This window comes from Hippoglossus hippoglossus, chromosome 4 (genome assembly GCF_009819705.1).
Source record: "Hippoglossus hippoglossus isolate fHipHip1 chromosome 4, fHipHip1.pri, whole genome shotgun sequence".
Classification (NCBI taxonomy): domain Eukaryota; kingdom Metazoa; phylum Chordata; class Actinopteri; order Pleuronectiformes; family Pleuronectidae; genus Hippoglossus; species Hippoglossus hippoglossus.
In genome coordinates, this window is record NC_047154.1 from 25,309,101 (window position 1) to 25,336,689 (window position 27,589).

The 27,589-nt window shown below is 43.5% G+C and overlaps 2 protein-coding genes across 4 annotated transcripts in view; both read left to right on the forward strand.

Moving 5' to 3' along the window:
• The window catches only part of si:ch211-284e20.8 (uncharacterized protein LOC563738 homolog), a 28,364-nt gene extending 8,776 nt beyond the window's left edge, over positions 1-19,588 (forward strand). The window contains 3 exon segments of the mRNA XM_034582974.1: positions 14,089-14,097; positions 19,454-19,458; positions 19,577-19,588. The gene's annotated coding sequence lies outside the window, so the exon portion shown is untranslated.
• The window catches only part of nos1apa (nitric oxide synthase 1 (neuronal) adaptor protein a), a 114,642-nt gene continuing 87,645 nt past the window's right edge, over positions 593-27,589 (forward strand). For 2 of the 3 annotated variants that reach the window (XM_034582955.1, XM_034582956.1), the window contains exons 1-2: positions 594-1,097; positions 1,995-2,066. In XM_034582955.1, coding sequence (XP_034438846.1) covers positions 993-1,097; positions 1,995-2,066 — 177 coding nt within the window. In that variant the 5' untranslated portion in view covers positions 594-992. Of the gene's footprint in view, positions 1,098-1,994; positions 2,067-27,589 lie in introns of all 3 variants that reach the window. The other variant, XM_034582954.1, reaches the window with a different exon arrangement.

Below are 27,589 nucleotides of genomic sequence, written 5' to 3' on the forward strand. Positions count from 1 at the left end.
TGAACTGTTATTTTAACTCTTTTATTTCTCATTCTATTTAGTTCAAATTTTTAATTTTGTAATTAACTCTTTTAATTTATATTTAAATGCTCTTTTGTTTTGTCCCATGTTGCTTTTACAATTTGTCATGATGCCTTTGGTTTTTTAAAGCACATTGAATTGTCAGTGTGTGTGTGTGTGTGTGTGTGTGTGTGTGTGTGTGTGTGTGTGTGTGTGTGTGTGAGTGTGTGTGTGTGTGTGAGTGTGTGTGTGTGTGTGAGAACGTGTGAGTGTGTGATTGTGTCAGAGAATGTGTGTGTGTGACTGTGTGTGTGACTGTGTGTGCTTGAGAAAGTGTGTGAGTACGTGTGTGAGTCTGTGTGTCTGTTTCTGTACGTGTGCGTGTGTGTGTGTGTGTGTGTGTGTGTGTGTGCGTGTGTGTGTGTGTGTGTGTGTGTGTGTGTGTGTGTGTGTGCGTGTGTGTGCGTGTGTGTGTGTGTGTGTGTGTGTGTGAGGGGGCGGACTACACCTCGAAGCCCCTCCTCCACGGGGCCACGGTGCCTCTCTGCTCCAATGGAAGCAGGTGGGACCCGCGGGCTCCTCCAATCACACCGGGGCTCCGGGCGGGGGGCGGCGGCCGCAGCGGGGCCGGGGGCGGGGCCTCCGGGAGCAGCAGAACTTCCACAGTGTCCACGGTCCTCCACGGGAAAAGTCTGGAAAACATCTGGCTCCTTCCTCTTCCTCCGCTTCCTCCTCCTCCTCCTCGTCCTCCCGCATGTGTTCAACGCGGAGACGGTGAAGTCGCTACCGGGGGAAGCAGCAGCGGTGCACCGGGGCTGTGGAGGTAGTTACCGGGGTGTGGAGGGCTCGCCGCGCCGGGACGCTTCTCAGCGATGGAGACCACGAAGTGAACGTCCCCTGTAGTTCTACGCTTCTTCTTCTTCTTCTTCGTCTTCTTCTACTTCTTCTTTGGATTTACTCTCACATTGAAGCGGTGCGTACTTCTGAACAAGATGCCCGGAAAGACCAAGTACAACCTGGTGGACGACGGGCACGACCTGCGGATCCCGCTGCACAACGAGGAAGCGTTTCAGCACGGGATCAACTTCGAGGCGAAGGTGGGTTCACATCCCGCGAACTTTTCAAATCAGGCTCCGCACGTTTCTCCCACCTGAGCTCAGCCTGACCTCTGACTTCTACTAGTTCTATAGTCTCCTTTAAAAACTGGTAGAAATGATAAGGTTGAATATATCATGGTTTTATTCTTATAATGTAAACCATCTGTATATCATGGGAACCACAGCCTACCTTCTAAAACCAATACAAGGTTAATTCACATGTGTATTATATTTCACCAAACACATCTGTAACTGCTGTAGTGTCATCACGTGCTCATTAATCAGATTATGACGTCAAACACCTGTGAACCTTTCCTGATTCAGGCAGGTGGACGTTGAAGTCTTATTCTGAAAAGTATCCCATATTCAAGTTTATTGTGTTCTTCAACAAAGCTTGGAAAATATACATTTTATTTTTTACTTATTAGGTTAATTGCAAAGACATAAATGATGTGTAACCAATACTAATATCACGAAAAGTACACCCTACCTTCTAAAACCACATTAAGGTTAATTTAAATATTCTCGTATCATATCTAGCTCTCTAATACCAATATAATGTTAATTCACACACATATATATGAAACTACAGTATTGTTGTCATCATAAAGTCACATGTGGTTATTACAGTGGCGGATCCAGGATTTTTCTGAATCAGGGGCCACAATTTACAAAAGCACATTGCGTTCTTTAGAAAAACTTGGAAAACATACATCTTTAAGAAACTGTCATATTTCTGTTAGTAAGTGACAGGACAGGGGCACCTCAGGGGGCCAATCAGATTTCACCTGCCCCCCCCTGCATCCGCCCCTGATTGGTTACGATCTAGGACATGTGGTGAAAGAATGCAAAGTTTATTTTGTGTAATTGTTGTGTGTTTCACCCTCCTCACAACAGTACATCGGCAGTCTGGATGTGGCGCGGCCGGGCAGCCGGGTGGAGATTGTGGCTGCTATGAGGAGAATACGGGTGAGTGGACGCTTGGCTAAACTTTATTATTGCAAATTCTTCCTGTCCTCATCTGGAGGGTTATCTGGAGTGAAATGCTACATCTGGCACATGTGTGACTCATCCAACAGCAAAATGTGTCTGGAAAACATCCACTTTTTAGAGTTGGGTGAGTTTCCAACCTGGTGAAGTTCATGTAGATGGACGACTGTGGGAATATGAGCTGAATATGTGGATTGAAATATCAATGAAGGGCTTGTGGTTTGAGTTTTAAGGAGCTTTCACACCTTCCTTGTTTGGTTCAGACCTTCAAACGTTTCAGTTCAATTGCAGGAACTCGAGACAACACATTTATCTAATGGGCTCCCTCTGATATTTGCTGGATATTTAACAGGGGCCCGGCAGGACAAGTTCAGGAGAATGTCCAGAGCAACTAACTCTGACATTTGCGTTGTCACAAACAGCCCCTCTGGATAATTTCAGGAGAATATCTGCAGTTCAGTGTTTGTCTAAAAACCTCTGTGGGGACCTTTCCCACCAAGATGAGGCGTAAACCAACGACCAGCCTGGATGAACCGACAGTGTTTTTCATTTGGTCACAGCTGGTGTGTTGGTTATGAAAGAATCTCAGAGTTAAAGTGTGCAGACTTGGTTCTGTCTCTGAATCAGCTTTTCCAGAGGGAGGTTCTGCTCTCTCCCATGTGCTCCGTCACTGTTTTGAAGTTTCCTTTGAGGTTAAGCATTGGAGTGTGATCTCTCCCCGCCCCCCCCTCCCTCCCTCTCTCACTCACTCTCTCTCTCTCTCTCTCTCTCTCTCTCTCTCTCTCTCTCTCTCTCTGTCTCTCGCTATGTAAACCCAAGATTTACAGCTTCTTTTTCTCCGGCTCCAGAAAGTAAACTTCATCTTCATCAGTGACTCTGCCAGCTCGGCAGCAGTTGGTTTAGCGACCTATCAAAGGCTGTGGACGGGTTGTGGAGGTATTTTAGGATCGTGGTGATGAACTGGCTGTTGTGCTGCCGTGTTTAATCGAAGATCTCTTTTGAAAACCGTGTACAGGGGCACAAGGTATCCCTTAAAAGTAAAACCAAACAAAAAGAGGGTAAAATACAGCTTTTAAGGGATAGATACACTTTTCTTTTAAATACCTGCCATAGCTTATTTAACTTTTGTAAAGCCGGCGTCTGGTGTCGCCTGTGTCTGGATGCTGTTACGTGCTAAAGATCACTCTCTTTCAGATCCTGTGTCCGTGCACATGTAGAGCAAAAGGTGCAAACTGTTCTTATTGCCCTTTGCAGAGGGGTGACCGGCTCCTATAAAGTGGACCTCCCAGTGTGCTGCCATGGCAGCTGCTGCTGTTGTTGCTGGCGGGAGAACCGGCTTTGGTTTGGCTCCTCCAGTGTGAAAATGGTTTGACACTGGCTTGACAACACAATCGAGGGAAACCACAGGTATCTAAGCTGGAAGGGAGGTCACACTGGGAAGCAGAGGGACCGCTGGAGCTGCTCTGGAGGCATTTGTTTAACTTGGGGAGAAAGTGAGCCGAAGCAATCTACTCTGTTGATTTGAGAAGAGAAGAGCAAATAAAACCTGGGTGGTGTTTTGGCAAATTTGAGTTGGATATCGTGTTTTTTCAGGGTCTGGGTCTGGGTCTCCTGGTGTAAACCCTCTAAACCATTGTTGAGTAAGCTCTGAAGCTGGAACCACCTTTATTTTCTGCATATTCCTTTTATTACAAAGATATAAGAATATAAAAAATTTGCGCATTGTGGGTGCCTTAAATCAGACGCCTAAAATCTGCTCTTTTCTGTAGCATGACCACAACTAGTTTGTTGGTTTATTTGTGAGCTTACTTACACAAAGACGACAAAACTGATTTCCTCGAAACTTGGTGGAATAATGGGACACGGGTCAAAAAAGAACCCATTCAATTTGGGGCTGATGCCGGATTTCCTTTTCACTGTAGTTCTTCCCTTCAACTTTTTGAGATAAGATGTTTTATGACAGTTTCACCAGTTTCACAGGGAATAACTCATGGATCTTGTTATCTATGATTTGTGCAATTTGGTCCAGATCCAAGTAAAAATCTGGATGTAGTGAATTAGAATATGGTTTCATAAGGGAACTGTTGGGACTTGGTGGAGGTGAATTGATTTCTCTCTGCTGTTGGAACAGGAAAGTCATGTTATTTTAAACTGCATTGCAGCATAGAATACATTACACAAACAAACACAGCAGTTATTACACACTCTTATGATGGTCAACAGAAAGACAAGAGAACGTTTCCACACCTCACAGCCCCTGTTAGGAAAAAGTTATTTCCTTTAATCTAATTATTCTGGCAGAAGCTTCAAATCACCACAGCAACTTCTTCTCCCCTTAAAAATAAAGTTGTGTGCGACTCTGCTGTTGTTTGCTCGCTCTTTCTTTTCCCTTTGGAAATCTGCTCAGGAAGAACGAGGCGACGGCAGCTTCATCAAGCTTCTGGTTCTTTGGCTTTCATGTAACAGTTTTCTGAAGGAAAAGTTTTTCGTGAAAAAGAAGCACCCCCCACGGTGCCTGGTCTGTTCCAGGACGTCTGTCGGCTCCTTCTGCAGTCAGTCGGTCGGAGCTGTGCCGGTTGCCAGGCGACCAGTTGATGCATGGTGTCATTGTTCATTGTTTGCATGAGTCACCTGCTTGTCGTGTGGCTGATAACAGCCACACGACAAGCAGGAAGTAGCCACCTGCAGTGAAGAAAAGTGCAGCAGTATGTCAACTTGAATGTACTCAGTCACTGATACACACACACACACGCACACGCACACTGTGAGCGCTTATGAATGGGGAATACATAGGAAGCACGTATTTTTTAAATGATCTATAATTCATTTAGAGCTTGAATTAATAGATATTTACATGTGTACTTCAGGGACAATGTTGAATGTGGTTGAAGCGTCTCTCTGCTGTAATAACTGAATGATAAGTTATCGTTCCCGGACATTAACGAGGAAACACACTTTAACAGAAGTGGAACGACTTAAGTTCCCCAAGTGTATCTGAGCAGCGCAATATTATTTGCCTTTTTTTAGAAAGATATTTGTATTCGGAATCGACGTTGAGTGACATTTTTGCTTGATGAATCAATTAAGAGATGATTCAATCAACAAAATGATTGATTAATCGTGAATCTATTAACTCTAATTGATTGAGTGCAATCTGGATCTAGTGGATTGAAATGTGGCTTCGTAAGGAGACAGTTCTTCGGCGGAGGCGTCGCTCTACTGTCGTCTCAAAGGTGAACATGCTGTACAGTGTAATACAGAGATCTTTACTGAATTAATTATTGTAATAGTCTTACAGAGTCGGGAAGCAGCTTATCTGGTTAAAAGGAGAGGAGACCTTTACGGTGAATTAAAGGGATTGATTTATCGGTAATCGGCCTTCGCTGGGTTAACTGACGGTGGGACGCTCGAGCAGCATGAGGAGATTAGACGTGTCTGTGGAGACGTCTGCGGAGGCTGACTGAGCCGTGGGGCTTTAGTGGGAAACAGAGAGACACAGAAATCACCTTTGTTTCTAACGAGCGTTTTTTTAATGAATTAGTGATGAGGAACCAGTGTTTGTCTGGATTTCCGTGTTCAATTCCTGTCCCGTGACCTTGTTTCATACAGCGCAGCGAGCTAAAGAAGTCTGGTCGCATCGTGTCAGTTTAACGATGCATCGGTGGAGAGCGAGAACACGAGCGGTGACTTTGAAGGTAGTTGCTCTCTGGTAGGTGGGAGCTGGGATCTGTGCAGTGTCGATGGGCCGTATCACACTTAGTCCGTTATTACTGCTCTAGTGATGTGTGCTTATCTGCCCCCAGGACTTCAACTCGCTCACACAACACGTGTACGACAATTAGAGGAGAAGTTGTCAGGATCATGTGCATGTTAATACGAGGCGTGGACACTGTGGATCAAATCCTCTTGTAATGTGTGTAATTTTATATGAAAATTAGGGTTTTCATAAATGATTAATGTACCAATGTACTGTTCTGATTAAATGATTACTTAAGAAAAAGGAATATTATGCCATATTCTGAAATGATGAAAAGAAAAAGGCTTTGAATAATTGAAACCCAGTGTTTGAAATCTACTTAAAAGGTTTTGCGTTATTGAAACTTAGTTTTAAAGCCTTAAAAATGTAAATATCTGCAAACAGTATTTTGTAGATGGGTTTTTTCTTTCTCTCTTTTTACAGCGTCTCTCCAACACAAAACTGTTCTGTTCTCCCAGTGCATCGGTTTCTCTCGGTTTGAAACCTTTGTAAATGCTGATCTGAAAGCTTGTGCTCGTACGTTGGAGTTCAGATACGTGGAAAATTTAGTTTTGAAAGTGAAAATCGTAAAAAGTTAACACATGTACACCTGCGCTCCTATTGGAGTCTTTTCAGACCTCGGCCTACGTTGTCCTGCAACTCTGATGTGAAACTCGGAAACTATTGTTTGCTACAGGAATAATAAAACATAAATATATTGTATTTAATTAACGTTAAGATAAATAGGGCATTTCTCTTTGTCAATTTTGCCAATTTCCCAGGAAAACATTCGTGGATCTTGATTTAAAATATCGATGCGATTAGGGCAGATTCAAATAAAAATGTGGCTCTAGCAGTTTTAGATGTGGATTCACAGGGGTTCGGCTTTTTCAGATTCAGTTTCTGTGAATCCTCGCTTGTTTTAGAACTAAGTCCAGTCGAACACGACGGATCTGGTGTGGAATTTAAAGAGACTGTCGGGTCTTGAGGTATTTGCTCTTCTAGTGTGTACAAGTATCATGTAGAAAGTTGGACTGTAACTCATTTACTTTCAAACTCGCTGAAAAGCAGTTTCATCCATCTCACGAGAAGATACTGCAAGAAAAGCATCTTTTTACAGAACCAGCATGTGAAATATGTCCAGAGCCTCAAATCCTGCGGCCAACAACCAAGCAGGAACAAAGCCAACCTCAGTTTATTAAGAGCTTGGCAAACTTGGCCGCCTCTCTCCATACATGCTTGTGTACCGTCCCCGCTCACCACAGCAACACCGGAGCAGCAGCTCAGTCTGTTAAACACATCTGAGTGACAGACGAGGCTGAATCAGCGCCCGAGGAGCAACGCGCTGTCATGTCAGGTCGGGGGAAACGCACTCATGAGCCTCTAATGCTGCTTTCGCTCTGTACCTGTCGGCCGCCTCACGTGCACTTTGTGTTTCACCCCAGAAAGCACGAGATGAAGTGTTCGGGCGCAGAAGAAAAGAGGCTTGATATCTGTTTTTCTGGCTCTTGACTAATGGAGCTCTCAGCCCTTTTCCTTTCTAAAGTGTGGTGCTTTAAAGGACGGTGCCCTTCACGTGGAAGCAGGGAGGTTATTCACTCCCTGCATTAAACCCTGTTCACTGTCCTCGTCTGGCTGCAGCACTGGGTGGCATTAGTCATCGGGTGCATTCAATCTTTCTCTGTACACTGGGGTTTCCATCTTGATTCAGGAAACAGGCAACATTGTTATTTTGGGTGGAAATTCTCGTGTGAAGTATTGACACAGCTTGTCGAAGGAGAGCTTTTGGCTGCTTTAGTTAAATTGTTTGCTCTCAGGCTTGAATGCTTTACAGATGCTTGATATTTGCCTTCTGCAAAGTGTGTTCAGCTCAATTTCAGCAGCACAGGTGAGGATCCCCCCCCCTGCTGTGCCTGATTGAGCCGTTACTCGCTCATCTACTTTCCCCGACTTTAAAAAACTTGTTTGGTGAGTTCTTTTGTTTACAGTGACATCACAATGATAATATAATGATAATATCTTAGCGTAGCACAAAGTTCACATGACATCAACCACATGAAACATAACATAGAACGTAAAACAACCACATGTGAGAATGAAAGTACTAAACGAATCACATTAAATATTAAAAATAGAGAAACCCACAAACCGAATCTGATGAAATCCGGAAAGATGGTGTGAAAGGGACATTTTAAGCTTAGATTTAAAAGAAGCCACTGACTCAGCTCGTCGTCTTTCCTCGGGCAGGGTGTCCCAGGGCCTCTGGGCTGTTACTTTCAAAAGCTCCGGCGCCCTCGGCCTTCTGCTGCCGAGAGTTGGGAACAGAATGAAGGCCCCTGCCCGAGGATCTCAAAGTGCAAGCAGGGTCGTCTGGGGAGAAATGGATCTGAGATGCACTGAGGAGTTGGACCGTGCAGTCAGCGCGTTGCAAGTAATTAAAAGATTCTTATGATAAATTCTAAAACATACGGAACACAGTGAAACCAGTGGAGGCTCAAAAATGTGCTTTAACCTGTTTACCTGAGAGCCTTGGAGCTGAGTTCTGTATCAGGATTCACTGATCAGATACTGATCTCAGGTATCGGTCCAATACTGAATCACAGTCAACTCTGACTGATTGATCTCTGACAAAACAATATTTTAAGTTTATTTAAGATAATTTTTAAACATATCAACTAGGCACATACTGTGTATACTGAACTTAAAGGGGACATGCTATCGTGTGGTGTCAGCATACCGGTGATAGAACATCATATCACCTAATGGGAGTTAACAGAAGGCAATTGGTCCCAAAATTGACCCCTGAGGTACCCCATACTCGATTGAGACAAATGGTGACAAAGTGAATGGATAATGATTAATGGGTGCACATTGGGCTGCTCTGATTTATTACCACAAAATTAGCATTCAAATGCATTCGACCAATCAGGATGCAGTTGTCTCACTTTGATATTCAACTTACTGGATAATAAGAGAAACTATCAATCTAATTGTGACATAATTAATTATATATCGTTTAGTAATTTTCTGTAGATCAATTTTCATCATCTACTGACATTTTATAGTTGAGTCAAGATTATGATAAATAGTTTAATCGATTAAAACAATAGATTGTTTTCAGTCCTGACCCCAGAAACCTAGAAAATCATTTTAGAGCTTGGTGCGCTGACGGAGCTCGACACAAAACGCTGTTGATGTAGAAACAGGGTCACTTCGCCCGGGGGGGTGTTTCTGACGGAGCCTTGAATCCACGCTCTCTGGGCCATTTTGGTTCTGGAGAGGATGAAAGAAAATAGATAAAGGGGCATGAATTCACCCATATTTGACTTTGACTGGAGAACAGACCAAATAAAACCGTTTATAGATGGAAGAAAAAAAGAAAATGGCCTCATACAATTTCAGAAAGTAGACGAGGTCTTTGTTTTCATAGGCCTTTTTTCTATTTTATGAATAACCTTCTCTCTCCCACACGGGTTTTCTTTGTGGTGATAAGTGTGGCGCATTCACTGTCCTCCCATATGATTAGTGAGTCATTGCTGCCTCATTCAGAAAATTCTACTTCTAAAGGACTTTAAAAAACGTGAATGACAGTCGTGCAATTATCTCACAGTAGGAACTCGAGAGCAGGAGCATCTGCGAGGCCATAAAGGTTATCGCCACATTTTTCCAAACGTGGACGTTCGCCAGGGGCCTATTAGAAACGGCAGTTTCTGGTACATCAGTGCGTAAAGGGCCCTGCTTATGTAGCATCTGTGCATAATACCCAAATGTGCTTTCCAGTAAGTAAAACAAATTTCAATCGTAAATTCAGGAAATGGCGATCGTGCGGTTTGTGTGAGAGGAAGATGCTCTCGAACACTTAATGTTCATTCTCCTCCCTGCTGTTTGGAAGTGCATTAATGTTCTTGCTTCCCTTTTTTACTGAATAACCTTGGAGAGTGATTTAAAGCACCTCTTTGTGTTCTCTGAGCCCTTTCACTTTTCTGCCCAGAACTTTTTTCAACTTAAGGTCACAGTTGAAGGGTCAAAAAGTGAGCCGATAATGAGCCAACGCATGGTTCATTACCCTCCCTCCCTTTTGTTCTGCCTCTCCTCATGTGCACTGGAGGTGATTGTATTGCTGGACCATTAAAGCGTTTGAGGCCCGGCTCTAAATCCCACATAATCCCACATAAGTGTTTGTGAGAAGTGGCTATTGCTCAACTTTGTTTTCAATCCACTAAATAGTAAATGGGCTGCTGACTGTGGAGAGATGATGTGAGCCAAAGTAGAAACTGCTAAACCCTGGAGAATGTGTGTCTGTTACACAGTAGCTACTCGGGACTTATGACCGAACGTTACAGGATGCAAATTGAAGACTCTTATAGCTGAAGGCGGAAGGATGCGAGGCTTAATTAAAAGTGTTGAGCAACTCCATTTTGAATTAAATATGATTTATGCGAGTAGATGCTGGAGGAGGGAAACCTGCACGCCAGCACATCTTAAAAAGCGGTGAGAGGTAAATTTGACAACGTGCCGAAATGAAAGGAAGTCGTAAGTTTGGGAGCGCACTCAAAAAATCAATTAATGCTTAAGGTGCAATATTTATGTAGTGTTTGGTCTTTGTGAGGCCGTTAGTTAGAGTTTTAGGTCACATTCACACTCGTACATTTTAGTTTTAAAACACGGTTACACCTGCCATGATGGTTTATATTGCCCGGTTAGTGACCATCAGTTGTGCGCTACGTTTCCCGATGCATTGTGGGAAACAATGACAACACCTCTAAATGGCGAACTCACCATGTAGTGGTTAGCGAGTGATTTCCGACACAGCTGTCTCTAACCGTTCCACCACCTCATCCTTATTCCCCGTTGCTGTTTCACTTATGTATTTTTATCCGAAACTAAGCAACCAGCTGCAGTGGAGACAATCTGCTTCCTGTTTACACTGGCATGTGCCTGCCGGGGGTTTGAGAACATGCGTTTTCACGTAGTTGAAAGCTATTTACGTATACGTATGGATGTAGCCCTCACATGGACGTGGCATTGGAGTTTGAGGAAGCAGTGGTTGTACTTCAAGCTGCCCACTCGATGTTTGAGCTTCGTCTTTAGGTCTGGTTCCCTAATAGTAATAAACATAAGATTTATGGATTTTTCCCCTGTTGTCTATAAACATGATTAACATGCACTGTGCGAAACGTACGTCAGACTGAAACAAGTAGGAGTTTTAACAAAGGGAAAGGTCAGTCTGATTATTAGGCTGTTCATATCCTCTGTCAAAGATTTGTGTGTTTATTCTCTCTAAGCCATTCCCTTTTCCTTACTGCACACACACACACACACACACACACACACACACACACATGCATTTTTGTTCCTGACCCGATCTGCCTCTGGCTCCCACAGCTTTAACATTTTCTCTTTCTCACCAATCCCCACCTTGTTTTATCCCTTTTCTTACCTTTTCATTTACCCCCCCTTTGTGTCGTCTATCGGGTTAGGCCCCTCTTCTTCACCCCACGCTGTCCTTTACCTTACGTAATCTGCTGAGCCCGTCACATTGACCTGCCCTTCTCCGCCGGCTCGAGTGAAACTTTGGCTGATTCACTGGTTCTTTTCTCCCAAACAGCAGGACCTTTGTCAGCCTTTGTCTGACGGAGACAGCGACTTAATTCGATCCCCTCCCTTCTTATAATTAACGCCCCATGTGCTGCCGAATTATCTCTCCCCGCAGAAATTCTTATATAATTTTTTTATATACATTTTGAATCCCAGGAATATTAAATAACCCTGGAGATAAATTTCCAAAAACCATGTCCTTCAATTTACCTCCGGTCAAGAGAGGAGGGATTATGTTGAAGATAATGCTGCTGCAGACGGGGATAAATTAATAAGGGATGTAGAAATGTTCCTAGATTTCAACATTGCGAAGATATGTATCTGATAATTTATGTTTCACCCTTTTACTACAGCGTTTTATAGACGATCTTGTGTCCGTGTTTAGAAGATACACCATATATCTGCTGCTGTTTTAGTCGGGGAATTAATACTGATCCCATGAGTTATCGAGTTTCACGCATGATGAAGATATCCTCCTGTTTCAGCCTCCGAGCCGGCGATGACAAACTAGGCAAACACCCTCAAATTGACTTGTCAGCAATATTAACTGCAATCCAATTACATCTTTACTTCCTTTGTCCCTCCCTCCGTCTTTTCATCTTTGCTTGTATTCCTGAAACACTTGGATGCTGCTGTTCACAAGCCGCCGCCGCCGCACCTACTCATCTTTGTTCTCTGACAAGAAAAATGTAATAGAGAACGATGCTGCAGGATTCCCTCCCAGCATTTAATTTCAAATCTTTTCCCCCACTGCACACAGCCACCGCACGAGCATCGCCCCGCACGTCCCCGGATTGTCCACCCCCTCGTGTAAATGTCAGGAATAAATTGGGGAATATGTCTAGGTGGTGCCTTGAGCCAGGAGGCGAGACAGTGGTGATCTAGGAGTTGGAGAGAGGGGGGGTGGTATGGGAGTGCTGAGTCTTTTGCAACCTTGGCCCTGCAGCGTCAACATGGAAAGGTGCCGTGGAAAAGATGCTTCCACTGGCAGAGAAACGAGTTCTCAGAAGTAGAGGAGAGGTCAACTTCAGTGTCTTGTCCATCGCCGGTCAGAAGTAAAATACATAATTGGGTGTGGCTGAAGGTTCAATTAGCTTTATGCCTTTTCATTGACAGGCAAATCCTTTTTGATTGCATGACACAGTACGACTCTCCTGCCTGGGTTGTAAGTTTTGGAAAAAGTTTGAGTTGAGAAACCTGTCTATAGGGAAGGTTTTTCTGAGATGCAGCAGAGGCCACCTGTCAAACTGCAGTGGGTATACCCCATGAGTGATGGGGACTTCATTGCATATATCTCGTTTCACAGTCTGAAAAGGACTTTGGAGAGACATTGTCCAGCTGATTTCTGATTCTATTGTATTTTTTATACGTGTTTCACATCAGATATGAGCCCATCAGTGTTTTGAATGCCCTGAAAATGTTATTTCCAGACTCTAAGATGTTCCTGAAGTTTCACTACCTGATAAGCTTCATCCGGCTTCTTAGATAAATACACCAGGATGTCGTCTGCACAGCAACAAAAATATGTGTGCTGCTTCCCGAAAATATTTCCTAAGGGAAGCATGCATATGTTGAAAAGTATTTGCCCCAGCATAGAACCTTGTGGAACTCCATGACTAACTTTTGTGTGCATGGGAAAGTCATCGTTAACATAAACAAACTTAAAACATGTGTAGTGTGTTTCCTTTAATCCCAATAAGATGTTTCACTATATAATAAAACCTTGAGGTTGGATATTGGCCGATATTTGGCACAAACGTCTGTGTCAAGAGAAGGTTTGGACGGACTTGTTGGAATCGAGTCTAAAAGACATTAAGGGCATAATAAAGACATTAAACTTTATTTCGATTTGCTGGATAATGCTTCCGAGCCACTCGTGGGAAGGATGTGATTTTTCTTTGGATGCAATTTCATTCAAGTCATGTGTCTGAGAGTTGTAGTCTCCAGATCTCAACGCTCCTTTGTTCTATTCTTTAAATGAAGTGATGCTTCGAATTTAGAAATGTTGGAACAAGATTTTTGCCTCCAGCATTTTAACATCCTTCCTCTAACAGTGTGTTACCTCGATGTTCACATTATCGGGAAACCAGCGTTTTTATGTGTCTGTAATGTGATGTAAGGTTTGTTTTTTTTGATTTTAGCCCAGCGGCAAAGTGTTAGTGGGTTTTTTTTTTCTACAGAGCAGAAAATTGATCAAGAGAGAGCCGGGAAGCCGAGTTCATCTCAAAATGAAACAATGAAGAAAGAGGTTGTTTCGCGGCACCATTTCCTCCTCTACATGTTTTAATTGAAAGTCGGGGGTGAACTATAATCCCAGTTGCAGTTTGTGTATTTCGTCCACTTTCTCAGTTAGATGAGTGGCTGGAGATTAATTGCCAACACATTCTAAAAGGGGGCTTAACTATATGTCACACTTAAACTTAAACACCAAATACATTCCAGTTTGTTCATTTGCTGCCTTTCTCCAGTTTCATATCGCTGTAACGTGAGTTTCTTTGGTTTTTCAGGGTATTTCAGCCTTTTAAAGACAACACTGGGTATTTTTTAACTAAATAATTGATCAATTAACTGGGAGAGCGATGAATGAATAATGCAGATTATCACCAGCGCTGTGGAGCTCTTCCAGTAACTGTCTTGTCACCGTGCCTGGTGGTCTGTGGAGCAGAGAGGGCTGAGGTGTCCCTGCTGAGGCGTCGAGGTGCAGACGCTCGGTGGCTGCAGTTTAATTGTTTGTCGCTGTCTGGACGGTCGTGCTCGGGGACTTTCACCTCGTCCTCTTGACCTTCTGTCTCTGGCTGGAATTAGAAGTTGCAGACTTCTGCTTTGTCTTCGGCAGTTTCACTCGACAGGCCAAGAAAGCTAAAAGATTGATGGAGGACGAGGATTCAGATGGAGATTACGATCAGATTTTGGTTCCTGCAACGACAGATCTGCATCTGGATTACAAACCAGCAGACAAAACACAGGATTCCTCCTGCAGCCGGCCGCACTTATCACCGGCCTCTTTCATATCTGCACAGCATCTACTTTACAGACTGTTTATGAGCGTCCAGAGATGTGCAGGAACAAACTTCTCCCTCTGGTTGCTTCACCTCCTCTTTAGCATCCTCTCATCCTGTCTTCCTATCGTCTCCTTTACTGACCTCTCTGGATTTGTCTTCCTCTCCTGCTGCCTCCTCCTCCTCATCCAGTCCCTCCACTTTATCTTTTCTACCTCCCCTTTTCACCCACATCCCTCCCCCGCCTCTCTCTTTTCCACTTTCTCTTCATCCCCCTCCATTCCCCTTCCCCCTTTACTCCTCCCAATTGTATTTTCCCCTCTCCTCTTCATTATCCTTTAGTCCTTCCTGCCGCTTCACACCCCCACCTCCATATCTTGATCTCGCCGCTTCTCTTTCTCTTCATTATCTGCCACCTCTTCTCCTCCCTCGCCCTTTCTGCATAGTTTTAATCATTGTTTTCTTCTCTGCATACCTTCTGCATACTTAGCATAGCTCTTGGTGAGAGGGACTCTTCTCTACACACACAGAGCGTACTTGTATTTCTATATTCAGTTAAGGTGCACAGAGTAAGTGAAAATTTAAAGTTGTTAACCAAACTCTGTTAAAAAGTTTATAGTTGAGGATGTAGTGATTCTGAAAACTTCCACAAACTTAAAGTGCAACAGTGGACGATGAAACAACGATACCCCCAACAGGTTTATCCACATTTAAGGTCCATGCTGTTGAGCTCTTACTACTTTACGATTGTAAAAATCATTTTATAATTGACACTGTAGATGTGTCTGAATTCCGGGACGTCCTTCTCAGGAGGACATGGTCTACGCGACCCAGGTTCGATGGTAAAGTCCACATTGAAATAAGACGGTCTGGTCTACGTGGGTTTCCTTGATCCTTGATCTGCGTCCCCAGCTTGCCCCGCCCTTACTGTTGTCACCTAGCAACCGAGCTGCAGTTGGACACGACAAGAAAGTTTTGATGCCCATGTGTTCCTCTAGCTGTTCGGTTGAGCTAAAGCCGGATACTGATATTTAAACGCGTAAGGATCGGATGTTTTGGTCTCGTTGTTAGCTAGTGGCATTATTTCTTTGATGGACCATGAAGGACGGCACCCTTCGGAGCCTTCATTGCTCGGGGATGGAGGGACACATTTGTTGGACGCATTTGTTGGACGCATTTGAGGGAGCCTTCGAAATGGGAGACTCTCTTCATATGCAGCCATAGGCCGTCCCTGAACTGAGCTAGCCTCCAACATGTAAATCAGTTATGTAAACAAACAGTATATGACGCCTATTTTATTGTCTTTCTGCACATGTGTCATGTTCAACTGGACCAAACAGTAATCGAGAGATTACGCCTGCGGTAAAAGTTAAACTAGTTTAAATTTAGCTCAAGAAGTTGGATCATTACTCTGAGATCGCAGAACCCCTCCCCCCCCCCCCCCCGGGCTCATTAAAGTCAGCAGTGTGGGGATATTCTTGTACGACCTTTGTCGATTTTTTTTTAGAGAACACACTCCTTATATTGTGTTAAAATCATTTAAGCTGACACGCACTAAATTTAGCAAGTCAGCTAGTTCTGAGAAGTGGTGGTTCTTAAAACACTCAAGTTTCAGATGATATGAAGCCGAATGATTAAGTTGTCAGTTCAAGTGATAAATATAAATGTTCCAAAAGTTCCCAAAGCGTCTCTTTCTCTAAAAAGTCACTGAGGGCTGAGCATTGTGAGCGGAGAAAGGAGAACACTGTATTGACTTCTTCCCACAGTGGAAGTGTTTGGCCTCAAAACACGACTGTCTCATTGAAACTGTTTTTTAAACTGGTTTGTGGTTGCTCGGGGTAACTGATCGTAGATAATCGATGACATTTAGAAGTGTTTGTTTTAAATTCACCTCTGAGTCCAGGTCCGACGTTGGAACTTTGCCCTGAAAGGCGTACTTTGCATGCAGTACCTATAGATCCATACCTGCTCATATATATATACATGCACTCACAGATGTGGGTATATGAAGGCGAACGCTCAGCGGCACAGTGCTGAGTGATAATGTTATGCAGTCATCTGCCGCTTCCAGCCTGACCTTGGAGCTGCCCTCATCTATCAGCCCCGGGACTCTGCGTTATCTCCACCGCAACCATCCCTCCTCCCACCGCCTCTCTGCGGCTGCTCGCCTGTATCTTAATGCTGCCAGCAGCCAATCCAAATACTTCTCCTCACCTCGGCTTAATTTCGGAGCTTCCAGTTCTTTACCCCCCCACCCCCCCCGCTGTCCTCTGCTCCAACTGACCTCCTTGAATCATCTGCATTTCCTCTAGTCAAAGTCGAGCCTGCCCAATAGTGATCCCCATTTTCATTAATCCCTCGAACCCTCTGAAATCAAGAGATGATTCATGCATCATCTCTTGTGTACATCCAAGACACAATCAAATATTAAACGTTGCTGCCTTCAATTCTTGTTCTGTTCTGTTACTGTTTCCTCCTCCGGCTGTAACACCAAAAAAAAAAAAAGAACTGGACAAGCAGAGGAGACGATCTGAGCACATCTGCCCAACAACGCTTCAGATGAATCTCTTGCTTTTTAGATCAGTGCAGATGAAAGGGCGTCAAGGAAATGGGATAGGGAGGTTACAGAGATTGTTGGCTGTCCAGAGTGTGTGTGTGTGGGGGGGGGGGCTGCTGCATGGATGAAACGATGTTGCCCTCCAATAAGGTTTTAATGAAAACTCAGATATTTTCATTAAAGCTGCAGGCCACTGCTGTCAGCCCTGCTTCACCCACCGTGTGGATTCACTCCTCCTCTGAAACTTTCTTCGTTCCGTTATTATTCCTTTTCTGTTTCTATCTTTTGTCCTACTTTGTTTGTCCGGCCCTCTCTCTCTCTCTTTCTCTCTGCTGCTTGTTTCATGTCTCACTTTGTTTCTCTGTCCCTCGGTGAGCTCCCACTTCACACTTCAAACTAAATCAATCTGAAACCAACAGTTTTCAGTTAAACTTACTGAGATGATTAGACCTTTTATTACCATATGATTCATACAGTATCTCCTTCAAACATGCATAAGTAAAATATATATGCATATAAAATATATATACTAGGGAATGCCATGAATAGTTCTGTCTATACCACAGAATGGATATAAAAATGGACGACATGACCATGAACTAAAAAGTCTGTTTCTGGAAGATGTTCTAAGAAGAAGTTATTTGAGTTAGTTCTCATCACATATGTCCTTGTTGTCATTGTTCAGATAAGTTTGGTTTTAATTAGTTATATGATGATATAAAACATGGCAAAACATGATTGACAGGTCAGACTAACTCACGATTGGTCGAGGGCTTGTATCGGTGGGACTGAGGTACCCCAGCTCCATCCCCTGATGGGATACTGGCTCCAAAGGGCACAAGATGGCAGCGTATACGGGATATTTTACATAAAGTGTCACAAAACCATATTTTATTGATTGTTTGACAACCCGCTCATGACTGTTTTCACTCCAAATACACAGAATACAGAGAATATTGTTGTCCACGTTCCCAAACATATGTGCACATTGTGATTTGTCTGCACCAGAACACTTTTAATATTATAAGCTGCAACTCACTTCATGTATAATGTTCGATAGACTACACACTTGCACTGGCACACAATTTGCAGTCAGCTGCTTTGGGATCAAAGGTTTATTTCTGGTCCACAGTATTTCAGAAAAAGCTTCAAAAATAATATCACAAAACACTTAAATGTCTCCGAGGTGCACTCCTTAAAACAAGCGACTTGTATTGATAACAAGTATGCCAACAATGTTATTATATATTGATGCGTCCCTACAGAGGAATAAATTCAGAAACTCTCCGAATCTTCCAAGTTATTCTCACTTGTGTTTATCTGTGTTTGTATTATTAATCATGTGATTAATACTGTGGGTAAACAAACCCGCTGCATCCAGGCCATCCAGTCCCCAAACAAGTGGCTGAATAATTCATTGACAACAATTCTCATCGCTTATTTTAATTTAACCAAACAGAAAACATTTGCAGCTTAAATCCTCTAGAATCTGAATCTTCTCTGTTTTCTGAAGTCCTCACTTTGGTGTCGGGGAAACTTTCTTCAGCTTTTGCTTTTCCAAACAAATTGTTTTGATCCAAGTAATCCGAGATAAAAAAGATGAAGTGATAATAAAAACCTGGTCGTCCGTTGCAGCTGTGTCTCCACTGAGGGCAGACGCCGTGTGCGTGGTTAGGTATCAGTCGTGGTGTCTGCCCACTCACTTATCTTTGTTAGGCTGTTTTATTGTTGTTGCCTCGGCGCTGTGGTTTTTCACCCCCCCACCCGGCATGCATCATTTCTTGCTGCTGTACGTGGGGGGCCGGGGAACAGGAGGGGGTGGTGGGGGGGATGATGTGTATCTCCCTGATTGTCTCATTTACAGTTCAGAGGAGAGCGAGGCACTTAATTGATTACGGTTTAGTTTCAGAGGTGGCGTGGACACCATTCATCACTGTCGCCATCATCCATCATCCCCCCGGCGCTGGAGGTAGAAAAACTGGAAGAAAAAAAAAGTACACGGTCAAAGCGAAGAGGTTAGAATCACTAAATCAGTGTCTCACCTCTTATGTCTTTTCATCGCCGCATTTTTATTCTCCATCTCCTCTCCTGTCCTCAAAAGAGACTGTGGAGGAGACTTGAAACACCAGATTGGTCGGCATTACGCAGAAACGAGAGGGGATGACGCACCGTCTCCAGAAGTGAAGCCAAAATATCCACGATGTTGTTGCTGGCATTTTGCAGAGTCTGTCCACGGTATCGAGGTCTAACCAATGCACCCGCTCGACCAAGCTGCAGAGAACTTTATACACGCGTATATATCAGTTCGGTGGTTTTTGCGTAATCTTGCTCGCAAACAATCAGACAAACCAACAAACGGACAAATATGAAAACAACACAAAAATTACATAAACCATCTTTGAGAATAAAGTATTTTACGTCTACTTTGACTTTTTAGTTTGGTCAATGCTAACACATATTTTTGGAGCTGTTACAGTCTATGTCTATATCTCGTCACTCAAAAAACAACCCGTCCAGACTCGGCTACATTTCTTTGTCATAAACAACATCAGAGGAATCACTTCAATCAGTCAATACATCGGCATTAGACGTGTTTCAGTCCCTGATGTTGGTATTTACATCAGCTCCCAAAAATCTGTCAGCTCGGCTCCGGTGTTGATCTCCTCCCTCTAAATTTGTTTGGTCGCTTTACTTCTCTAAATCATCTGAATAAATGCATTTTCCGCTGTCACCTCGGTGTCCCGGGACTCGCTCACAGTTTTAGTTCATCATTACGACTGACACAAGGAGCGGCAGCCAGGGACTCGTGCCAGCCCGGAGTTATGTCGTCAGATGTGATTTAGAGAAGCGACCGGGCACAGGTCCACACGGAGTGAATTTATTGATCAGTCTTTGTTGCTCAGTGAATCACGGAGAGCTGTCGGTTACTCTGCTGTAAGTGAGGATGCAGGAATCCGGCTTGATGTTTTATTCTGGCAGCTCCACCGCAGTGACACCTTTTTTGAATGTTCCTCCACTAGGGTACAAGAGGTCGGTACAAAAAGTGCATTCCAAAAGTACTGGAATACTTATTTCTTCATGATATTAAATAACCACACTTATAGCAGTCAGAATGATATTTAAAACATCTTTCAGGAAAACATTTAGCGAAGGAGCTAACTGGTTGGTCTGTGAGCAGAGAGCTGTAAATTTGGTTTGTCACAGTTACAGTAAATATGTCCTCAAGTTTAACGTCACTGTCTGATCGGCTTCTGAAGGACAGGGCGCCTCAGAAAAGAAGAACCAGAGTTTCTACTTTGATTAATTGCATTATAACAGCACATCGTTTAACTATTGTACCAGTAGTTTATCTCACTTTATTACAACAGAACTTTATTTAACTATAATAGCCTTTTATATTGGTCTTTTTGAGTCCTATAATTATGTCCACGTTACCATTAGATAGGGCTAAAACATCCACAGTCACTGGAAAAGTTGCTTGAGTAGTGTTGATAACTTTACAGGGTGTCCTTTTTGTTAAAGAAAGTGTATGTCTAGTTCTGATGGACTGAAAAGACCATGTTAAAATAATTCTGTCAAAATATAGAAAACGGTTTTGCAGCGATGCCAAATATCCTCTGGTGGCGTCTTAAATGCATAAAGGCGAATGGAGGAAGTGACACATTAAATGATGAAGGATTTGCTGCATAATTCTACATAGGAACTAGGATACAAGGATTATCTCTTAATCCTTTAAGTGTAAAATGATGCACCAGCCAAAAAACAGGTGTATTTTCAGCATAATGAAGCATGAATAAGCTTCATTAGCTGTTTAACTATCGTCGCTAATTATGTGAATATACTGCCGAGCCTTTTCAGTTCAGGAGAAATGGCAGATTTGTTTTTTTCTCAAGGTAAATGCACCTAAATGGCTTCTCAAATATTTCTATGTCACAGACACTTAACCACAAAACCACTTTTGATGAAAGTTTGTCAAACGAAGCTTCACTTAAGTGTGTGAGGAAAAAAAAGATCAGTGTCATCAACTATATGTTTTGTGGCTCCACAGTTTGCTGAATATTGTTTTACTCTAAATGGGTCAATTTGGCACTTTCAGTCAAGTTCGCCACGGTCACAGTTTTATATCCACGCTCTCTCTTGGCCGGCGTTTATTATCTGGCATTACGGCTCAAAGTGGTTGGCAAAGTTCTGTTTTTTTTTTTTGAGCTGAATGAAATTATGTTTCTGCGATAATAAAATTCTGGGTTAATATACTTGGGGAGAAAACACGTGGCTCACGATGGCATTGCAGTTTCTTTTTGCAATAATTTAATTGAAACTTGCAGGGAAAAAAAAAGGAAAATCCTGTTATTGGATGGCACTGACCTCTACGGCGGATAAACCATTAAACCATTTCCACGGAATCTGAGGCGATTATTCTGGGTTGTTAATTTTCACAACAGCGATTCATTTGGAGTGGGGGTCCTGTCCCCCGTTTTCCTGCCTCTCCACTCGCGTTCCTGAATATTCCTTTGACACTGTGTGCATTTTTCTTTTGACAGAGCTTTGCCTTAAGCTTTTCCTCCACGAGTACAGGAGGTCAGAACGACAGTGTTTCCTGTTGAATATGCTCCTGTCTGCCGGCGCGTAGAAACTCACAGCAGTCGTCCAGATCAATATTAACAAACCTCATTGTGCAGAGTGCTTTTCACTCGCAGTACATTTTTTAATATTTAGGTAAGTCTGCTCTTCCTCCACATCCAGTCCCCCCTATTGTCTGTGAGCGAAGAGAAGTTATTCAACCGATTTTATAAAGTTCAACACAAATAATTATAACGAACGGAGGAAATTGTCACCTAATTATTTAAAAGCTACTGGACCGGATCCTGACGGAGAAGCAGGACACTGACGGTGTTCGCAGCCGTCTTGCAGGAGGCGACCAACAACAACCTGGTCTAAAGATGGACGACATGACATTTTACTGGGTGAAATGTCATGACTGAAAGCTTAGACTGTCTCCTGATTGGTCGAGCGTGTGCATGAGCATTTCTGTGCAGACTCCAAATGACGTTACAGTCAATTGTCTGGAGTCAAATTTACAATATTTAACATTATTTTAAGAGCACATTATCATGAGCAGATCCATTTCTCTGCAGAGGAGCGTCCGCTCTTTCTACCTGAGAAATCCGCCCTTATATTACCAATGTGCCAAACAGCATGTACACCTGACTGTGAAAAAGGAACAAGAGATGACAGAACAACCCCAATAATTAAATTAGAGACCCAGTAAAACCCTTTTGAAGCATGTTCCTGCCACAGCGATCTTTTCTACCGCCGTTAAACCAGCTAAAGCCCGACACCAACATGTGCTCAGGTTGTTAAATCGCAGCCTTAAGACCCTTCGACGTGCAGCGTGTCTGCCGTGACTTTTCCATCTCGGGCTCGTCACACAAATTGCCCTTGCAAAGCAGCGGGAGGAAATTTCGTCAGGATTCCTCTCTGGACGCTCCCGCCCTGCTTTTCTGTGGTTGAGTCAGAATGACTTCGGGAAGGGGGGGGGGGGGGGGGGGGGGGGGGGGGGGGGGGGGGGGGGGGGGGGGGGCAGATTCAGACCGGGACTGCACTTGCTCGACCTCGGCACAAGTTAATCACGTTGTGCTGCCGAGTCATCAGGAGTCATCAGGGGCCCGATACTGGTTTGACTTCCCAGTGCCGACTCACACAAGGAACGTACATGATTATAAAACATTTAACAACGTGACCAGCTCTGTTTGGCGGATCTAGTTTTACTGAACTGGCTGCGTGATCTAGCGATGTGGGTTTCTTTCTCATTAGCTGGTGGGGGGGGGAAACCTGGAGAGGCTTGAGAGGAGGATGAGCCTGAATATGAGAAGGAAAGGGAGGGACGACAAAACAATAACAAGAAGGAGGAGGAGAGAAACTAACGAGGGAAGAAGAACCTGTGAATGAACGAGGATGTAAACCCCAGCATATTTTCTTCTGCTGTTGATGATCTGACTGGGTCTCAGCCGGTTTTGATATAAAACTCATAGCAGTGGGTCAGAAGACAAACTGCAGAGTAATGATGTCTGAGCAATTACCACCATACCAGCTTTGTTATTTTTCAGCTTTTTTTTTTTTACTGTTTTCAGCTTTTCTGCTTCAAGAAGCAATTAGTCCTCACAGTTCACCGGAGGAATTCATTTTGTGAACAGTTTTGTCTCCCGGATTTCTGCAAAGCCCTAATAACTTGGGTTTGTTTGTTTTTAAAAGTCAAAGCTGGAACCAGATAATTGCTGAATTGATTGGATGATTTCAAGTTTGCAAAATTGTTGTTTCAATCACTCAAATTGTGAGTCAGCTTGTGATTAGTGACGTCAATTATCCACTTTTTTTTACCCTCAACGGTAGTTTTGTGGCAGACTTCAAACTATCTACATTTCCTTGAAACAAATGGAAATATAAAATAATCCCCAATCCATAAAACACCCATTTATGTATTTTTGGGCTCATCACTTGTTTTCTCACATGTTCTTCTATCGAGTGGCTTCAGAAAGTTTTCAGACCCCTTCCCGGGAGTATGCACAAAATAATCTCTCCATACTTTTCGAATTCCTTTCTGCAAATGAGTCAAAAAACCGAAACCTCTAATTTTCAGATGCCCTTTTGGCAGCTTTAAGTGTTATTGGGCAAGTCTCCACCGCTGGATTTTGGGCAGTTTATCCAATTTTTCCTGGCAGATCCTCTGAAGCTCCGGCAAATTGGATGAGAAGCGTCTGTGAGCCGCCGTCCTCGGGTCCCCCCCACAGACGCTCTGTAGGGTTTAAGTCTGGGATTTGGTCGGGCCTCTCGAGGATGGGCTGAGTCGTCCTGATGCCACTGCAGTGTTTCCTTGGCTCGGCTTCAGGTCGTTATTGTGCTGAGAAGTGAACCATCGCCCCAGTTTCCGGCGACGCTGTGTTCGACCTTCTTGTTCTCCGAATTCTCTCCCTGCCACTGAGACCCCCCCCCCCCCCCCCCCCCCCCCCCCCCCCTCCTCCTCCTCGGGGAATTTCCCAAACATTTGTTTGGAGTTCTGCCCAAAAGTTAGATTTTCATTAATGCCAAGTCAGATTACATGAGTTTCATAGTTGTCGAAACGCTCTACACTCCACGACCTGCTGTCTTGTGATCAGGAGTCATTCTGAGTTCATGACTGGTCACTTACTTCACGTCTCTCTCTCGGAGAAACCCCCCAAATAATGTGTCTGGTTTCCAAACTTTACATATGATTGACTGAAGTTGTCAGTGGTGCTTTAAGATATTTAGCGGAGTCAGAAGAAGCGGCGTGTCGGCAAAGCCTCTTGAATCGGGTCTTTGAAGAGTTCACGCTGGTGACGGCCGATCGAATCTCTATTTGGCTTTGATCAGGGACATTTATTCACTTGAAGAAGAAAACTGGGCTAAAAATCGCATAATCTGAATCAGGCGTTCACTTTTACTCGGAGTATCTTTTCTCCTCTCTAGCAATGGAATGCAGCTCTCTCCAATACATTTCTTTGATCTCGACAAAAGACTTCTGAAGCTCGGTTACAACGACAGCCAGGTTCACCGTCACCTCCCTGTCCGAGGCCCTTCCTGTCCGTTTTTTCCTCAGTTTGGTCAGAGGGTAAACTTTAGGAAGAGTCTCCGTGACTACAAATGTCTCATATTTCAGAATTGCTGAGGCCGCTGAGCTCCTGGGAACATCCTGAGAAGCCTCAGAAATGTGATTAAATCCTCTGCCAAGATCTGTCCTCCATTGTGTGTCCTTATATGCAGTGAGGATTAACTTCGCCTCAGGTGGACTCGATGAATGTTACATGAAGAATAACTCAACTCTGCAAAAGGGTCTGAATATCATTTTGTAAATGGGAGATTTCAGTTTTTGACTTATTTCGACACAAATATCTAAAAACAAGTTTTCTCTTTTTCGTCTTGTGCAGAAAGTAAATGGCTCTGAACAGTTTCTGGAGTCACCGTACCTTAACCGGTAAAGCATATAAATATTTAAATGAGTCCTGTAGGAAGATGTTTTAGGGCCATTTGCTGCAGAGAAGCTGCTCTGATGAAATATTGGTGTTACTGGGCAGTTGCCAGGCGCCATCAGCCACACGCTGCATATGCAGAACATCTCTCAACCGGGAATGTGTCTAAATTCTGTGATTTTTCAGCAGAGAGTCACGATCTTATTTCTTTGCACCTTTTTTTTAAAAGCTTAAAAGCATCTTTTGTCTCTCATCCCACTGATGAAGTGGAGAGGTTTAACAAGGTTTAATTTAATTACAGTTTTCAATTGAATACTATTTGTACAAGTAAGGTTTGACACTTATTATACAATATTATAGATAAAAGCTCAACAGTTTCCACAAAGAACGAGCTCAGACTCCGGGTGGGCGGCCGAAGTCCTCAACCGGTTGAGATTAAAAGAAAGAAGCGAGGCCGAGGAACCAGGGACAGTTACTCTTGCACTTGGACATTGTCGTAGTTGTTATAATGACGGTAATAATAGCAATACCCATAGACGTAATGGTGCCATCAATAACAACAGCTGTAATAATGACAGCAATAACATAACATCTGGCTCCAGAGTGGACTTTTTAAGTGGAGGTTTAATCGCCGCCTTCAAAGCCGGTGGTGCGTGGCCTGTTTAATAAAGATGAATTAAGAAGAGTTGTTAATTAAAGCTAGAACATCCTTGAACAGCGTCGTTGGAATCAGGTCCAGCTCGGAGAGACGTGCACAGAAGAGAAGCAGTTTATATTGTATTGTTTATAAAGATTGACGACGACGTCACCCTCGAGTGGCTGGCGGCAGAAAAGGTCTTAAAGTCCACCTCCTCCATGTTCGTGGATGGGACGGGGGCCAAACTAAAAAGTCAAGTTCTCATCACACTGATGTTTGCTTGGTTCTAATTAGTTATTTGCTGATAAACGCAATGATTGACAGCTGATCCTGGCTTGCGATTGGTCGAGCGAGTGTATCGTCCGGGACCCTGATATCTCAGCTCCATCCCATGATCACTAGACTCTGCCTCCAAATCACGTCTTTGGCACAAGATGACAACTTTTAATATCTGGGATAACTTGGCATCATTTCTTCTTTAGTGGGGGGGAAGGGGAGAACCCAGATTTATTTACAGTCTGACCATATCTATTAAAAAAAGGAAACAGAGGGCGAGTGTTCAAACCAGTATGTGCCTGAACCAGAAACACCGACTATACTGCTCCAACCCAATTGTGTTTTTTACTAGACGATGTTTCCAGTGCAGACAATTGTCTTTTGTTCTGTTAGATTGCTGCCACCTTACTTAAGAACCTCATTTCAGTGTCAAAAACAATCTCTCTCAGTTCCTCCCTTATGCAAAACTGAGCGTGCATTGTTCTATTGTGACACAAACACACACACACACACACACACACACACACACGCACTTGTTTACCCCGAGTCAAGTCCCATATTAACAGATGGAAAACAGAGCACGTTGAAAGTAAGACAGCAAAACAACGTGTCTGAGTATTTTCATGAATCTACAAAGAACTTTTTAGTCTCATGTTACACGTTATTTGTGCAGCATTAATAAAACAAGATGTTGGAAAGTCGTAGTCGCACGGGACGCTGAGCAAATAGCAGCACATGGCAGAGTATACTGTACACATAACAAGATCCAGTGGGAATGTGTTCACTCTACTGTGTGTGTGTGTGTGTGTGTGTGTGTGTGTGTGTGTGTGTGTGTGTGTGTGTGTGTGTGTGTGTGTGTGTGTGTGTGTGTGTGTGTGTGTGTGTGTGTGTGTGTGTGTGTGTGTGTGTTGGTGGGGCAGTGCAGGTAGACTTGTTTTTATCATGCTCAGGATGTGTGTAATGTCAACATTTCCAACAACCCTCCCTCCTCTGTTGAATTCTGGGGTAGCTTTAAAAAGTCGACCAGTCAGTTACTGTGTGTGTGTGTCTGTGTGTGTGTGTCTCTGTGTGTCTCTGTGTGTCTCTGTGTGTCTCTGTGTGTCTGTGTGTGTATATATACTGGTTTCAGGAAGGCGATTTTCTGGACAGGAAATGTGAAAACAATGCCTCTGGCCTCAGACCAGCACAATCTGGTCAATGGGGCTGTGAGCAGGCTGAGTGCACTGCAAAAAAAAAAAAAAAAAATCCCACTCAGCAGGACAAATTCTTGTGTTCAGGCCCCGAAAGCTGGACTCTGCAAGATTTTTTGAAATTGAAAGAATCAGTAGCTGCCACCAAAGGCTGCAGCCGCACAATATGAAAGTCTCAAGTGGAACGAGTTGGTCTATAAACCTGCAGAATGACAGAGAAATGTTCTGTGGCCTCTATAACCTCTATAGACTAGACTGTATAGGATATTGCATCATGCATCTTCAGCGAATTCGTTCAATTGAAAAACAGATCAATTGACGTCAGTTTTCTTTTCTGTAGCCAAGAAGGCTCCTGTGTTTCCTGCATAGAGTTAGAATCTGTGTGGCTGCAGCTGTTGAGCATGAGCAAGTGTAGAGAAGAACATCAAAATGATATTTTACCAAAACTAGCAAATGCAGAAGTCATTGAATTGCCAGCACTTCCAAAAGTATTCATAGTACATTTCACTGGCAAGTGTAAGAAA